Source organism: Bubalus kerabau, chromosome 9 (genome assembly GCF_029407905.1).
Source record: "Bubalus kerabau isolate K-KA32 ecotype Philippines breed swamp buffalo chromosome 9, PCC_UOA_SB_1v2, whole genome shotgun sequence".
Lineage (NCBI taxonomy): Eukaryota > Metazoa > Chordata > Mammalia > Artiodactyla > Bovidae > Bubalus > Bubalus kerabau.
In genome coordinates, this window is record NC_073632.1 from 48,692,249 (window position 1) to 48,709,117 (window position 16,869).

The 16,869-nt window shown below is 43.4% G+C and overlaps 1 protein-coding gene across 1 annotated transcript in view; it reads right to left on the reverse strand.

Moving 5' to 3' along the window:
• Positions 1–762: 762 nt before the first annotated feature.
• LOC129619826 (coiled-coil domain-containing protein 162-like) overlaps positions 763–16,869 on the reverse strand; it is a 127,611-nt gene continuing 111,504 nt past the window's right edge. The window contains exons 25-33 of the mRNA XM_055535239.1: positions 16,230–16,379; positions 14,781–14,948; positions 12,761–12,910; positions 12,399–12,515; positions 11,746–11,898; positions 10,336–10,545; positions 8,508–8,628; positions 2,698–2,822; positions 763–956 (exon numbers count right to left, since the gene is read on the reverse strand). Coding sequence (XP_055391214.1) covers positions 870–956; positions 2,698–2,822; positions 8,508–8,628; positions 10,336–10,545; positions 11,746–11,898; positions 12,399–12,515; positions 12,761–12,910; positions 14,781–14,948; positions 16,230–16,379 — 1,281 coding nt within the window. The 3' untranslated portion in view covers positions 763–869. The remainder of the gene's footprint in view (positions 957–2,697; positions 2,823–8,507; positions 8,629–10,335; positions 10,546–11,745; positions 11,899–12,398; positions 12,516–12,760; positions 12,911–14,780; positions 14,949–16,229; positions 16,380–16,869) is intronic.

Sequence of the window (16,869 nt, forward strand, 5' to 3'; positions counted from 1 at the left end):
GGAGCCCAGAACCCAAGAGAAACCCTTCTTCCTCCAGCACCCTCTACTGACAAAGCTTAACATCCTGCCTGGTGGTAAAGAAGACATGTTGGCAGGGTCCAGATTCATTACTTGATAGAAGACAATGAAGAGTGAATCTGGACGTCAGAAACTTAAGTGGTATCTTACCTGGTCATGGCTGATTTTTTAGTTTTGATCTCAGTCATCAACCTTCCTTTTGTTTTTTATTTTGTTTCAGAAGTAAATTTGCATGTGTATTTAGATATTTAATATAGAAGTTTATGTCTGTAAATATGTTTTTCTGGTCTCTCTGTTCCATTTATCTGTTGATGTTTATTCCTTTACCCAAGATAAATTTTCCTATCTCAACAAAAAGACTTGGATTAGGACTTTATAAAAATCTGAAGAGGGTTTTGCTGTATGTAGGAAGAATAAAAAGACTTGAGAGAATGGTGTTCTTAAGTGAAACAAATAGAAATAAGTGCTTTGAAATTTACTTAGTCTCTGACCTGGTTTTTCACTTGTTAATAAATACTGTCTGGCCAGCAGTGCCCTCTCTTGGCTCTCCCACCTAATCAGTAACTCGAGAACCCGTATTAAGAGGCTGCTGGTTGACCAGAGGCAAGGCCTAGGATGTAGAAATGCAAATCAACTGTTAAAATTTAGGGTCAAATCTTACTTCACTTGGGACATTGAACATATAATCATCTCAGTCCTTCCATAGTATCTTCACATACGATAAAATTGAGATAAAAGGCTTAATGGAATTTAGAATCATTTTTATTCATTCAAATGCTCATAGAAATAAAACTTGAAAAAAGTCTATGTGATTACCAATCAGGTCTAAATGGGGTTCTGGATGGAGCTGTTTAAACTTGAAAAGTTGGAAGTTGAACAGTATCTGCCACATAGGGTAGGAAGACATGGTCAGTTCTTTTTGTGTGTTTAATAGGTACCTGCAAAATAATTATTAGGTATTAGAGCCTTTTTAAAAAATGATGAATAATTATTATAGCATCATTACAAGTGACTGTTACTAACTACTGAGACCAAGATCATTGGTTCAGTCTGGGTTAGATCATTTAGTGTGCCTTGTCATACATATTTTGCCTCTTGTTTTTAAAGGGAACTAGTCAGGGATGAACCCATTAATGGAAAGCCATGTCCAGCTAAGGAAAGATATCTCATATTTGGAGAAATCAATAAATTCCTTAATGTTTTATCATTTATGTTAGTGCAGTGCTACTTTTAAAAGAAAATCAGTGGTGGTCTTATATTTCAGCCTTCAATAAATTCCTCCCAGTCTGTATTTATCTGACTTGTCTCATAGACCTTGTTTAAGAAGTCAGACCTTAGATTTGAAGAGGTGCCAGATGATTCTGTGGCTTTCCTGGACCTCAGGCTTTTTGTCTTGGTCTCTACTATGCACAAGCCAATGGGCCCTATATTAGACACTTATTATTACAGTTTATTTATTTAATAGAGTAATGTAGCCAACAATTGGTCTTAGACCATAACCTTCTAAATCTGAAACCTAGTGCATCCCCGCTGATGTACTTAGCTCCTTAGCAGCTTTCTCAACCGTAAGAGTCGTGATCAGCAACCTGCCCCATAAGGAACGTTTGCTTTGGGGAGTGAAGTGGGGATAGAGTAAAGCTTAAAAGCCGTCGTGGTCCCACACAGGTCAACAGAACATTGCTTCCTTTTGGAAAGGGCTTTTGCAGAAGCAGATAGACATGTAGTAGAATGTCACCTTTTGGTGAAAGATGACTGCACAGAGATCGGTGGGTCAAGCACAAGGTAGGCATTGATAATGTAGCCCTACTTGGTCAAGGTTCTCAGTTGGGTATGTTCCTGACCTCCTTCCCTCTCTGTGTGTCTCCCTTTAACTGTATGTCTGGAAATACTGCAACAAAATTTTGGTCCAAAAACTAGACCATTAGCTTCAAAAGAGGCCTTAGGATGGCATATTTTCTGACAGAATGATTGTATTTTTTCCTCTTAACTTTTCTCAAGGTAAGAGGAAAGGAATTCTTAAGTATATATATATTCTTAGATATATATACCTCTCTGAAGGGGATTCTGAAAAACAGTGGCACAAAGAGTGTAATACTTATTAAAGTAGCATAGAGAAGGTGAAAGGGGATTCAAATGGTGTCTTAACAATAAACTAAGAGGTGAAACAGTTAAAAAAAATTCTTCAAATATGTGCTATACTTCAACCTAATTTGTATTCCAAGCATTTCTCACATGTTTTAAGGCTGACTTCTGCAATTATTTCTGCTCTGCCAGGGAACGCAAAGGCTGTGGCACTGCTAATTACTGTAGATGATTGAGGAAAAAACAGAGAACATGTCCAGGTGTTGGACTGACTTTCACACCCATTTACTGAATTGTAATTGAGTAAGTGCTTTTGGGCTTGTTTCAACGTTAGAATTTTATTATTGAGGAGTGATGCCATCAAGATGGCAGAATAGGAAACCCTAGATCCTCCTTCCTGCAGGAACATGTTAATTCAGCAATTATTCATGGACAAATTCCCTTAGTGAGAAACCCAGAATATTATTTTCTAAGATCCAACCATTGAGATAAGATCTTGATGCACAATTTTTTAATGTAAGTTCGAAGTGACCCTAAACCATGATTTCATATTGACATTTTTCATTGTTTCATATAATCAAATTTATCATTACTTACAGTCTTTGGCCTTTGAATCCTTGTTGTTTTGCTGCCCATGAGTTGAGTCTTTAAAAGGTGTCGCTGGGTGTATCTGGATGATGTGGAAGCAGAACTTAGGGAGTAGTGAGCTTGGGAGATAAGGCCTGTAATGTGAAAAATGTTAAATTATATCTCTAGTTGTAATGTACAGGTCTAGGTTTAATTCATAAAATTTTAGAGCTTAAAATGGGCATCTGATTTCAGCTTCATCAGTTTTGAGTGAAGATGTCAAAACATGGATAGTGTCTTTTGCCTGTGTGTCTATGACCAAGTGAAAGAGATGATGGGTTACTTGGACCTGTGGGTAGAAGTAGGCAGACTGAGATATTCACATTAATAGGACTTGGTAATTAGTTGGGTATGCAGGGTAAGGAAGAATAGCTTTCAGATTTCTGGCTCAAGCAACTGATCAGATTTTATGGTGGATTTTATGCTGATGGCACATACATACTCAACAAGTCATTGTTCATTGCAAGATGAGGATAGATGGGTGGGAAATATGAATGTATAGACAGGAAGTAGACAAAGATTAGCTCAAGGCCCCTGAGATGAGAGAAGCCCATGGGATGCTGATCACAGTGATTATCCCAGGGAGGAAAAGGAACACCTTTTCTATTTTAACAGGAAGGAAGGAGAAGCAGCTGAGTTTAGGTTTAGGTAGGCTGGGGACAAGAAGTAGAGGGAGTTCCCATCTGATAGGGGAGGAGGAGGACAGTGTCTGCAGAGACCATGAAGATTTAAAATAGTTGCTGTATTATATAACAACTTTTAATTTATTTTTTTTAACAACTTTTAAAAAAGTATAATTATAAAAATACTGAATCATGCTGTATATCTGAAGCTAATATGATACTGTAAATCTATAATACTTCAATTAAGAATAAATAAATTAGTTGCTGTGAAGAGGAGGAGAGAGTGAGCTGACCTTCCCCTCAGCTCCAGGAGAACATGTGATCTGGGCCTAAGCCCACCAGGCATCTCAGTCTCTGGCTTCAGTGATATGGTCAAAATTGGTCACATGACCTGAGTCAGCCCAGTCCCCTCTCCATTCCCGACTCCTGCCATGTGAGCTTGAACAGAGGATGGAAGCTACAGAGGTGACAGACATCTTGCTTCCCAAGGGGCTCTACTTCCTGTCTGCCCCCAGCATGCTCAGGGCCCAGAGATGCAGAGAGAAATCAGTCCTCAAGAAACAAACCTTCATCAAGCCCGCATGAATCAGTGGAACAGAATAGAGAGCCCAGAAATAGACTCACGCATCCATGATCAGTTAATCTTTGACAAAGGAAGCAAGAATATACATTGGAGAAAAGAGAGTCTTCTCAGCAAGTGGTGGTGGGAGAGCTGGACAACTGCATGTAAATCAATGAAGTTACTAGAATATTCCCTCACACCATACACAATAAAATGGCTTAAAGACTTAAATATAAGACATGACACCATAAAACTCCCAGAAGAGAACACAGTCAAACATTCTCTGAAATTGTAGCAATGTTTTCTTAGGTCAGTCTTCCAAGGCAATAGAAATAAAAATAAACCAATAGAACCTAGTCAAACTTTAAGTTTTTGCATAGCAAAAGAAACCATAAAACAGACAACCTACAAATGGAGAGAAAATATTTGCAAATGATATGATTGATAAGGAAGGGCTTAATTTCCAAAATATACAAACAGCTCATATACTCAATGACAAAAAACCAACCCAATAAAAAAATGGGCAGAAGGCCTAAATAGACATTTCTCCAAAGAAGATACACAGATGACCAACAAATACATGAAAAGATACTAAACATTGTTAATTATCAGAGAAATACAAATCAAAATTACACTGAGGTATTACACTAGTCAGAATGGCCACCATCAAAAAGTCTACAAATAATAAATGCTGGAGAGGGTATGGAGAAAAGGGAACCCTCTTACACTATTGATGGGAATGTAAATTGGTACAGACACTATGGGAAACAGTATGGAGGATCCTTGAAAAGCTAAAAATAGTTGCCATATGATCCAGCAATTCCACTCCTGGGCATGTACACAGAGAAAAGTATAATTTGAAAAGATAGCATAGCAGCAGTATTTACAACAGCCAAGACATGAAGGCAATCTAAGTGCTCATCAAAAGATGAGTGGGTAAACAAGATGTGGTGTATATGTATATACATAAAATGAAAGACTACTCAGTTATTAATAAGATTCTTGCATCTTCCCGTCCATAGAGAAACACTAAAATCATTAATTTGTTTTTTTTGTGATTAGCAGTAATCTTATGATGTTCAACTACACGATTTTTTTCAGCAAAAACTCTAGTAAGCTCTCCAAATAAAACTTAATCACAACTTTTAGGTTGTGCATTTGTTCTTCAACAGACAACATGTAGAAAGTCCTGAGCAAACCCCCTCCCATCACTGCAGAAGGGGACAGATGGGGGCTGAGACCTGCAAGTAACTTCTACCTCTGCTTCCTGAAAAAGAGGCTTCTCTTTCATTCCTGCTGCATTCCTATCCTGGTAATTAGGGTTCTCCCCATGTGCCTCCTGCCTGACTCCTGCCCTCCTTTGTAAATGCGCAGGTCTTAGAGGACACAGATGGCAGCTTGATTGGACATGTTAACGTGGAGAAGGATTTAAAAGATGTTTGGCTAGGCTGGAGGCATATGGAGGCAGAGGGGAAAGGGAGAAACAGAAAACCCCAGGGAGTCTAGAGGATAGTGGGAGATTCAGAATCACTCAGGGTGATTGGTCAAAATAGGGCCCTTGGGTGCTCTTGACACTCTTTCTCTTTGGATCTGGGCTTGGGGGAGGACTCCAGTCCCACTGTTAGGGCCCAGGCTGCAGGCATGGGCAGGGAGGGGGTGAGTGAGTGAAGTCGCTCAGTCATGTCCAACTCTTTGCGACCCCATGGACTGTAGCCTACCAGGCTCCTCTGTCCATGGGATTTTCCAGGCAAGAGTACTGGAGTGGGGTGCCATTTCCTTCTCCAAAAGATCTTCCTGACCCAGGGATTGAACCCAGGTCTCCTGCATTGTACGCAGGTGCTTTACCATCTGAGCCACTACGGAAGTCACAAGTCCAGCCTTTTTCCTAGAAAACCTAAACTATCTTGACCTTTGAAAATGATCTTTCTGCTTGAAAATGATTGTTCTGCTTCTGTGAGTGTTTCCTCACATCATTCACACCACTGTTAAGTGGCCAAAAGAAAACACAGATAAAGGAGTACACACATGTATGAAAGTATAATGACAAACATTTGCACAGTGACCTAGTGTTACTACACTCTGTGGCAGACACACACTGTTTCATTGAGTCCTCAGGATTCATCTTTGAGGTAGGTATTTTACAGAGAGGTGAAATAACCTGTCCAGGGTCACACAGCTAGCAGTGACAGAGGCAGGATTTGAACCTTGGCTGTCTTATTTCAAAGTCCATATTGTCAACCACCAGGCTTTGCTATGGAACAGAAAGGAAAGGCCTAGCTGACCTTAACAATAGGCTGATTGTGGCTATTGCTATTTTTGATAGACCTAGAAGAGAACTTGGAATTTATTTAGTCCTCATCTTACATGAGAGGAAGCTAGTTTAGAGACATCCCAGGTTCTGGCCTCCGTTCCATTGCTGCCCACTGACTGTGTTGTCCAGAGTGCTGTTTTGATTGTCATTTCCATAGGACTCCTCAAGCCCCTAGGACCCAAGAATCACCATGTGCTTTATGAATAACATCTGAGAAATGTGGTCACTAGTACCCTGTCAGGAAGGAAGAAATTTTCCTTTACCCTTCTAGGTTCTTTTGGCTGGTCTAAGAATTCAATTGATAATGAGATTAACAGGAGAAAATCACACAACAGTTTAATTTGCCAACATTTGTTGGATTATGGAGAAAGCAAGGAAGTTCCAGAAAACATCTATTTCTACTTCATTGACTACACTGAAGACTTTGTGTGGATTACAACAGTGGAAAAATTCTTAGAGACCTTGCCTATCTCCTGAGAAACCTGCATGCAGGTCAAGAAGCAACAGTTAGGACTGGTCATGGAACAGCAGACTGGTTCAAAATTGGGAAGGAGTACTACAAGGTTGTTGGAGAAGGCAATGGCAAACCACTCCAGTACTCTTGCCTGGAAAATTCCATGGACAGAGGTAGGCTGCAGTCCATGGGGTCGCTAAGTTGGACATGACTGAGTGACTTCACTTTCACTTTTCTCTTTCATGCATTGGAGAAGGAAATGGCAACCCACTCCAGTGTTCTTGCCTGGAGGATCCCAGGGACGGGGGAGCCTGGTGGGCTGCTGTCTATGGGGTCACACAGAGTCGGACATGACTGAAGTGACTTAGCAACAACAATTTAGCAACAACTACAAGGTTGTATGTTGTCACCCTGCTTAATTAACTTATATGCAGAGTACATCATGAGAAATGCCAGGCTGGATGACTCACAAGCTGGAATCAAGATTGCTGGGAGAAATAACAACCTCAGAAATGCAGATGATACCACTGTAATGGCAGAAAGTGAAGAGGAACTAAAGAGCTTCTTGATGAGGGTGAAAGAGGAGAGTGAAAAAACTGGCTTAAAACTCAACATTCAGAAAACTAAGATCATGGCAACCAGACCCATCACTTCATGGCAAATAGAAGGGGAAAAAGTGGAAGCAGTGACAGATTTTATTTTCTTGGGCTGCAAAATCACTGTACATGGTGACTGGCCATGACATTAAACGACATTTTCTCCTTGGAAGAAAAGCTATGACAAACCTAGACAGCATATTAAAAAGCAGAAACATCACTTTGCCAACAAAGGTCTGTCTAGTGAAAGCTATGGTTTTTCCAGTAGTCATATATGGATTTGAGAGTTGGACCATAAAAAGGCTGAGGCTGAAGAACTGATGCTTTCCATTTGTGGTGCTGGAGGACTCTTGAGAGTCCCTTAGACTGCAGGAGATCTAACCAGTCAGTCCTAAAGGAAATCAACCCTGAATATTCACTGAATGGACTACTGCTGAAGCTTCAATATGTTGGCCATCTGATGTGAAGAGCTGACTCACTGGAAAAGACTCTGAAAGATTGAAGGCAAAATGAGAAGGGGGCAGCAGAGGATAAGATGGTTAGATAACTTAGTGACTGAACAACAAACACATGGGAGAGACCTAGGAAAACTGAGCAACTTGGCAGCATTACTGAAGCTCTCAACTTAAATGCCATCCTCAGCTAAAGACAGAAGAAGATGTTGAGGATGGGGGAAAGTCAGTTATGAGAGGTTACCAGGAAAAGCAGAGTAAATGAGGGTAACATTGTTACACAGATTTGTCTTTTCCACAGATAAATTTCTAGAGATTTGGTCATCCTTCTCTTCCTTGTACTGAAGAAAGAGATGCTCTTAAAACTGTAAACATTTCTTACAAAAGGGCAACTCCCTTCCCATGTCTGCTTTTTCTTAAAAATAATCAGCTTAAAACTTTATGCCAAAGAGACACATTAGTATGGCAAATTCTACTCCTCTATTCTCCTAAGGTGTTAGCTTGCTTCAAAATCTAGTGATATACTCAGTCTTCTTTTGGTGACATATTTCAACTTGAACTAGTTTTTATGATTGAAACCTTTTAATATATCAATACTCCAAGGTGAACTAAAATAGAAAGTTCTAACTGCAAATGAGAATAAAGGTTCATTCATTCATTCAACAAATATGAAGCACTCCCTTCACAGCCACTGGAATGTTATCATTAGTCCCCAGGACCCTCCTTCAATCCCCACCCAAGACCCTGGGAGCTTATTCTACCCAGAGAGAGGGTATCCTTACCGCCAGGTGAGTTTCTTTGGGTGGAGGATTGCTCAGCATCATTAAGCTGACTTTGTAGCTCTTCTACCCACTGGAAAGCATCCAACTTCACACTACGCTCATGGGCAAGCCGGCTTCTCACCTGAGTGGAAAAGTGCTTGGGAAGCAGAAATGCTTTTGGGAAGCAGAACTGTTCCATCAGTTCACTCTGAAGGGTGGGGTAGGGGGATTGCCAGAGAGAGTGTGGGTCCAAAGCTATCCCAGGAATACAAGTTTTCAAAAAATCCCTGGTCAGGCTGAACTGAGCCTTATGAAAATCAGGAGCACCAGGAAGGTCAAGAACTTAATCAGCGAGGAACAGAGGCAGCCCTTGGAACACGTTATCCTCTTGTAATAGAAGTTTACTCACAAAAGTTATCTTTTATCAGAGGAGAAGCGGGGAGGGGAGAGGAACCAGTTCACAAAGGACCTTGTAGGCCAAGCCCAGTGCCTGTGGGACCCCTGATGGCTTCAAGCAAAGACTTGATCTCTCTCCCAGACCTCTAAGTTCAACTAATCATCTGCAGGGAGTGCACTGAGCACCATCTCCAGGCCTTACACAAGGCCCACATCCAGAAGACAGCTTCATGTTTGCTCTCCCCTTGCACCCCTGACCCGGAGTCCCCTGGCCAGAGAGTCTCTATGCCCAAAGTGACTCGTCTGCATAGATCACAGGCATTTTTTTCTTTTTAAATTTATTTTTTATCATCTCCTAATTGTTTTTAATTATGAAAAAGTAATAGTGTAACAGGTTGAATAGTGTCTCCCACAAAGTCATGGACACCTGGAACCTCAAAATGTTACCTTATTTGAAAATAGTTTTTGTAGACGTGATTAAGTGAAGATGAAGTCATACTGGATTAAAGGGAGGGCTGTAAATTGAATGCTGATGACCTTATAAACAGTGGAGCGAGCACAGACGCACACACACAGAGATTCAGGGAAGAAGGCCGGATGGAGAGCAGCAGCTGCACGCACAGGGACACCGGGGACTGCGGTCAGCCGCCAGCAGCCAGGGGAGCCGTGGAGCAGGTTCTGCCCAAGCCGCCTGGAGGGACCCACACCTAGATTTCAGACTCTGACCTCCTGAACTGTGAGAGGATACATTTTTTCATCCTTTTTTGGTCACTTATTTTATGAAATTCCCCTTACTGACTTCCTTGAGCACTTAAAACAGTCAATCATTTAACCTTCTGATTTCTGTTTCCTATTATATCTTGGGAATTAATTGACTTATTTGTTCAATGAATATGTGTGAAACACCTGCCCCAGAAAGTGCTGTTTTGGTTTTTTAATTTTTCCTTTTGTGTTGAATTTCATTCTGTGGTCTCCTTTGTTGGAACTTACATTAGTCCACATGTACATTATTTCCTTTTTTTTGCTGTGGGGTATATTGAAGAAGAACATACTGGGTCTGGAAACCACTTCAGCCTTTCCTTTCTTATTTCTACAATTCCAGAAACACCATGAATAAAATTCCCTTACAATAATACTTGCTGCTTTTCCAGATTACTTGTTAGGATTTTCTAAAAGATCCCTCCTAGCTCAAAGATTAGAGCCATGTGGAAATATGCTTTCCACGTGGGTGACAAAGATGCCAAGATTCTGGGCCCTAAGGCACTCAAGCCATCATCTTTGCTCACAAGCAGCTTGAGCAATCACCCAGGTACAGATATTTCCATTTCCCTGCCGTTCCTGGGAGTGACCAAGGTAAGGAACACCGCTGTGGAGGCAAGAGAGGTGTGGAGAGGACAAGATGGAAACCACTCTGGCTGGTGCACCCTGACTTGCTACCTCTCACTGGAGTTACGTGTCGGAGTTCTCTCTGAATTTTCTTCCGCTGCAGCTGGCCCACTTTAGAAGCCCTCTTGGCATCTTCAGTGAGGAGCTGCAGGTCCTGTTCCTTTTGCTGCACATCCTTTAAGAGCTTCTCCATGCTGGAGGCTTTCATTAAATCCAGCTGCTGCCTGTGGAGAGCTTCCTGGGTCACTCGGTGTTCTAACTCTTTCAGCAATTGTGCCTGCGGCAGGAAATGAGAAAGGCACACGGTCTTTCTCAGCAGAGGGAATGAAACGTTGGCCAACACAATTGTCCCCTCAATTAAAATCCAGGGGCAGAATTGTGTGAAGTGTTCCTGGGTTCAGGTGCCACCTCCCAGCCATTCTGTCCTGTCCTGTGCCAACCAGCAGCAAGACCCCACAGTCATTCCTACCACAGACTGCATCTGCACGTCGCTACACCTTTATCACGTGATAGCAACGGAAGGGCTGGACCTGGGGAGAACGTGCTGATGCAGTACGTACTGAGAGTGGGCAAGGGAGGCACTCATGTTGCCTCTGTTTTGACTTCTTAAAAAACCTGGGAAAAGCCAGGTTGCAGATGGTTAAAAAAGAGCAGTAATAATTTGGTTCTGTTCTGAAATTTTTCTAATCAACAGTTACCAGAAGGTCGATCCTTACTTATAATATTGTATTAATAATGAGGATTAATATTTGTAGGGTAATTATATAATTATATATCACATAATTATATATCACAATTCACTGGCACACCATAATGAAGGAATTAGGGTCCAAAAGAAACAGATTATATTTCATCTCTTAAAATATACCCAGGCTGTTTCCTAGGCTGTTATTTAAACTCAGCTCTTGTCTCTCTAAACCTAAGGCCTCTGTTTCATTTATGCTCAGAGGGTTGGCACAGTTATTAAGAGCATAGATTTTAAAAAGCCTTTATTTTGGTGCCAGTTCTTTAGGGCAGCAGTAACTTCTGAAATTAAGATTTAGTGTGGGTCACCAGGAAAGGAACCAAGACTCTCTGCTTGGGGCACAATGCTGATGGCTGGACCACACTCATAGAACACATGCTTGGAGCATGAAAGGAAGGTGTTAGAGGCAGAGACTCAGACCCCTAGATGCTCTCTGGTAAAAAAAAATACTCAGAGAAACACAGAGAGAGATCAATCTTAGATATGAGCAGTATTCCACCATTTTAGCCAAATATGAATAACAACAAAAGCCTTTTGGCCACTGCCCCTGGTCTCTGGGCTGGAAAGGAGGGAGAAGGGAAGCTGGGTTCCAGGCCGTCTTTCTCCAGCAGTGCCGTCTGCTCAGCTTCACTCTGCGGCACTCTGGTGACTGCCACAGGCAGCTCAGTGCCGTGTCTCCTGGCCAGAACGTGTTCACAGAGAGGGAGGAAGAGGGCTTCTGAGCTCAGATACCTGATTCTCCTGCTGCCTGCACATCTTCACATTGTCCGCCTGAGCCCTAGCCAGGGCCTGCCTTAGAGCCAATAGCTGTTGATGAAATAAAACCACTTCTCGTTCTGCCATTAGCTTGATGTTCAAACACTCTTTTTTCCTTTGCACAGCTTCCTGTGAACATCCCAAACACAGTAAGGTAGGATATGAGTTTCTTTTCCACATTTTCAGTTTCACAAGCAGTCTCTGAACCATCATCCACCATTCTTTGAAATTTCTGGAAGCATGGAGCTCCCGCTGGCCACTGCCTCCTTAATTTCAGTTAAGAACAGTGTGACAGATCAGCATAAATAAAATCTTTCGGAAACAGTAAGTCAAAGTTTCCAAACCACTATTGATATGTGCTTTGGTTTCAATTTTCCTTAAAGCAGATTTTCAACTTAGTGCATTTCCCACCGATAATAATGCTTGAAACCCAAAGATTTGCAGTGCTTTGACAAAGTTTGCCAACTCCATCTTTTCCCTTTCCTTGTGCTAAACTCTCTGATCTGTCCTCTCATTTGCTTCTTTGTCGGTCGGTCTTGCTACCTGACACCAGCGCGGCAGCTGCATCCAGGGAGGCCAGTGCCACCCTTCCCCCTGGCTGGGCGGGGCCTCCCTCCCCCAGCGCTCACCTTCTCAGCCCTGCTCAGCTGGCCCCGGAAGTGCGCCTGCTGCACCACCAGCCTCCTCAGTTGGCGCACCAGGGTGGGCAGGCCGCAGTTGTCCTGCTCCAAAGGCTGCAGCTGCTCCTGCTTAGAAGGCTCACTTTCAGAAAAGGTTGCCCCCAGCACTTTTCTCGGGAAGGACATAAATCCTAACGTCAGAAGCATGCCTTCCAGAAGATGAGACGATTGTGCAGTGAGCCCCAGAGCCCTTTTAAAATGCCTGACACAGGCTTTCTCTGGGAAACAGAACAGGAATGCAACCCAAGCAAGCGGCAGGGTCAGACGCTAGGATGAAGTGCTGATACCCCACTCTAAGTGAAATCACATACTTTGGCTGGATTTTCTTTCATTTCTTCGTCAGGCCTGGCGGAGCCCCACTTCTTTAGGCTTTTCATGTTGTCAATCCCTTCTGTTCTTACTTCGCCGATGAGCTCACACACTTTCTGGATCAAATTAAGCTGATTCTCATCCAACTTCTCCTGCAAAGTGCAGACTCAGGTTTAGGAAGGGCAGTTGAGAAAGAGTCATTTTGCCTTCTAAAACCCAACTTTCAGGAATGATTTCACATTAAAACGTCGTCGACCAAACAATTACTCTATCAGGTATTGTCTGAAAGTGTCACTTGTGGCCCCTTTAGTCCTTTAGTGTTGTCCTCAACCTGCAGGGCTTCATCATCTGCACATCTTAGAGCCTGTGGTTGTCAGACGCCAAGGAGGCAGAAGAATGGGATGTCACAGGTGGAAAAGCAAATCACCCTCTCGTTCCCCCTCAACCCCCTCAGCACCAGAAACACACACAAAGGGTTACTTGGGAATTTGAACCTAGGGATTTTTGCTGTGAGATTTACTCAGCAGAATCTGAGCAGATAAGACACTATCCATGAGCCACTAACAAGGAACTCCATTAAAAGAGACACATTAGAGGAAGGAATAGGCCGGCTGCCCTTCCTCTCTAGGCTCCAGTGGAAATCTCATTATCAAACAGCCCGTTCATTCTGAGTGGCTATGGCTAACAGCTTATGGTGAAACAGCTTGCTCACTGCTTAGTACAACTTGAAGACCCAGCATCCTTGGGTAAGAAGTGACTGTGGGGTGTCCTGTCACCTCTGAACCACTTCCCTGGAGAGGAAACGTGAGGTTAGGTCCAGGGAGACACAGCAGAAAGCTTGGCTAGTGACCACACAGCTCGAGCTTCACCACCTTATGGGGACCCTGGGATAAAACAGGGATTCCCTACCTCCAGGGGCTTGTGCAACTAGTTGAGCCTGAGAGAAATAGAGAATTTCTTGTCTTGGAATCTGATAGAAGCTAAAAGGAACCTAAGAAATTTTTTAACAATTTCACACCTGAAAGATGGCTTAGTAAATTCTAGACTTCACTGTCTGCTTCCACTTTGCTGCAGTGCCACGCCCAATGCAAGTTGGTTTGGATCCCTTAACATTTGTAAGCACTTGTACTTTATGGACACTTCACAGTAAGAAGCAGTGTTCAATCCTCTCTGGAATAACCAGAGAGGCTCAGTGGAAACTCCTCTCAATGGAACAAGTCCAGGAACCATCCTGGAATCCCCTGGGAGGAGGGAGTGATGGAAGGATCCACATGGGGCTGGCTCTGGGGAACACCTGATAGCAGGGAAGAGGGGACTTGGGGGAGGTATGGCTGTACTGAAATTCTCACTTGTGGGGCAGCTGGACCAGGCTCCATGATGGCCTGTTTTAGGCATGGGTCTCCATCTTACAGCTGCTCAGAAGTCATAAGACAGTGACAGGCTTCCACAGTGAGGTGGGCACATGTGCACCCATCACTCCTCTTCTGAGAGGACCTTTATTGACAGGTCAGCAGTTCCCTGACACTGTATATGCCCAGCTAGTGGGAGTTTTGAGGGCTATAAAATTTTCAAAAGCTGATTCAAATTCTGAATCTGCCCAGTGAGCTTCTAGGAGGTAGCTGTTGCTACCTACATTGGGGCTTGGCCTGGCCCAGGGTACTGGCCTCTCCTGTTTTGGATGGTCATTCAGTAGACAAAAGAGTAACATAAAACTGTTGGGGTTTGGAAGAAGAAGAACTCCCCCTTGCCTCAACAGCAATCAGATGGTAACAATGCAGTAGAGTGAGGAAAATAGCAAATATCTAAATTATTTAAAATTCAGTGTCTCTTTTGGTAAAATAATGACCACCCATCGCTGACTCACTCTCTTCAGTGAAAGCCTAGAGCTGGAGCATTCTTGGCCCCAACAACCTCTTGTCCCAAAGCCCACTTTGTTACTGATCCCTCTGTACAGCCACCATGGGAGGCAGGTACACCCGGGTCTCCACGGGACTGTCCAGACATCCCACCCAGGTCACTTACTTTGATGTGCAAACATGTCACAAACAAAACTTGGACTAATGCTTCATATTCTTCTTGGACTTCTTTTCTAATTTGCTTTTTGAGATTTAGATTCTCCTCCTCCAAATCCGTGAGTCGGGCTCTCAGGGCAGTGATCTCCATGATCATATTGTGACTGAGTTCTGCAACCTAGTGGCAGAAATATTTTTTTCTTAATGCGAACTAATTCAGGAATTCCCAATAGCCACTGCAGAGAGAGTTCTTTGTATATCAGTGTTGAATTGGCATTCTGCTTTGGGCCCAATGAAGAAGGCGAATGTCTTGGTGTGCAAGTTCAGGCAGAAGAAGCTAAGGAAGGTTGAAGGGTCCCAGAACAGTCCCAGACACATAGCAGGTGCTCAGGAAATGGCTGACGAATGAATGAACCCAGAAGAAATGCTACTTAAGCACTTTTCATATGGAGAAAATACTCAACTGTCTTGGCTTCCATTTCCAAACTGGCCTTCCCTTGACACCTTAGCCTAACTATCTTTTCCTCAGATGGTATGCTGACCTGAGAAGAAAACACCCCCCCTCCCCCCTCCCCCACACAACCAATAACAACAAAAAGAAAAAACAAAGCAATAAAAAATAACAAGAGTCAGCAAAAAAACTAAAGGAAAAAAGTCTCATTGCTTAAAAAGTACAAATACACTCTTTGGATGTCTCTGCAGGGGACCAGTCATTGACAGGATTTCTACAGGAAGAGGCACAAGCAGATGATAGCATGTCCCATGCCTCGCTGCTGCTGAGACTGTGGATTCGAAAAATGGAGAAGAAAGCTTGTAGAGTAATAACTGGCCTACCTGACCAGCCTTGTCTTCAGGTGGACTTTGACCTCCTCGTATAATGTCTAATTTCTGAAGAGGAAAAAACAGTGCGCCGTCGAACTCAAACATTTATTCGGTACCACATGGTCCAGACTTCTCTTATCTGTGTTACTGGTGCTTCGTTTTGAGATCCTCAAGCTCCAACTGGAGCCAGGACTGTAGTTGTTGCCCGACTGCACTTTGGGATAGGCTCTCATCTTAAGATGGTCTCATCAGTGAAACCCACGATGCGTATCCTGAAGACAGCTTACTCAGGGATCCTGGCTTCTTGCTGGACCAGGAACAGCACAAAGTTCCCCGTGTTTGCTAAGAGTGGGAAGGTCAGCTGAGGATCTTCGCCAAAGGGCCAGCTGCCTTGTTGTTCACCTCTTATATTCCCCACTCGAAGCCTCCAAAGCATACAACCCAGTGTTGCTGGGGCCATCACCATCCCAGGTGAGAAGACCAGAGCCCAAGGAAATAAGCCAATAAGAAAAGAGATTTGGAGAGTACCATTTACCCTCAATTCTTACATTAAGAACACCTCTCGCATTGGGGAGTCGCTCCTGGGCCTCCCTACCCAACCTTCCCCAGTGTATTTCTCATCTGTCTGGGAACATACTTGCTCCTTCTGGCAGAGCTTCTGTCTAACGTGCTCCAATATATGCTCGTAACACATGGAGTAGCTCTCGAAGTTGCTGCGTTCTCTGGCCATCACATCACCACCCAGGGAAAGGAGGCAGGCCTCGAGGTGGTCTTTCCTGAAAGTGACCTGAAAAGAAAGGGGCATCACTCACAACAGCTCCTCCAGGGCAGCGCCACCACACGATTGCTCACGGCACACGTTGCTTTGGCTCACAGACCTGCTTCCATTCATCCTCTATAGAAAAACATTGGTGTCAGCCTTGCAAGCTTCTCTTTCAGGTCTGATCCTAACATCCGCAGGGTCAAGGATAAGAGTACAAATGAGACATAAAGAACAGACTTTTGGACATAGCTGGGTGGGGGAAGGGAAGGAGAGGGTGGGATGTATGGAGAGTAACACGGAAACATACATTACCATATATAAAATAGATGGCCAATGGGAATTTGCTGTATGACTCAGGAAACACAAACCGGGGCTCAGTAACAACCTAGAGGGCTGGGATGGGGAGGGAGGTTGGAGGGATGTTCAAGTGGGAGGGGACATAGGTAAACCTGTGGCTGGGATGGGGAGGGAGGTTGGAGGGATGTTCAAGTGGGAGGGGACATAGGTAAACCTG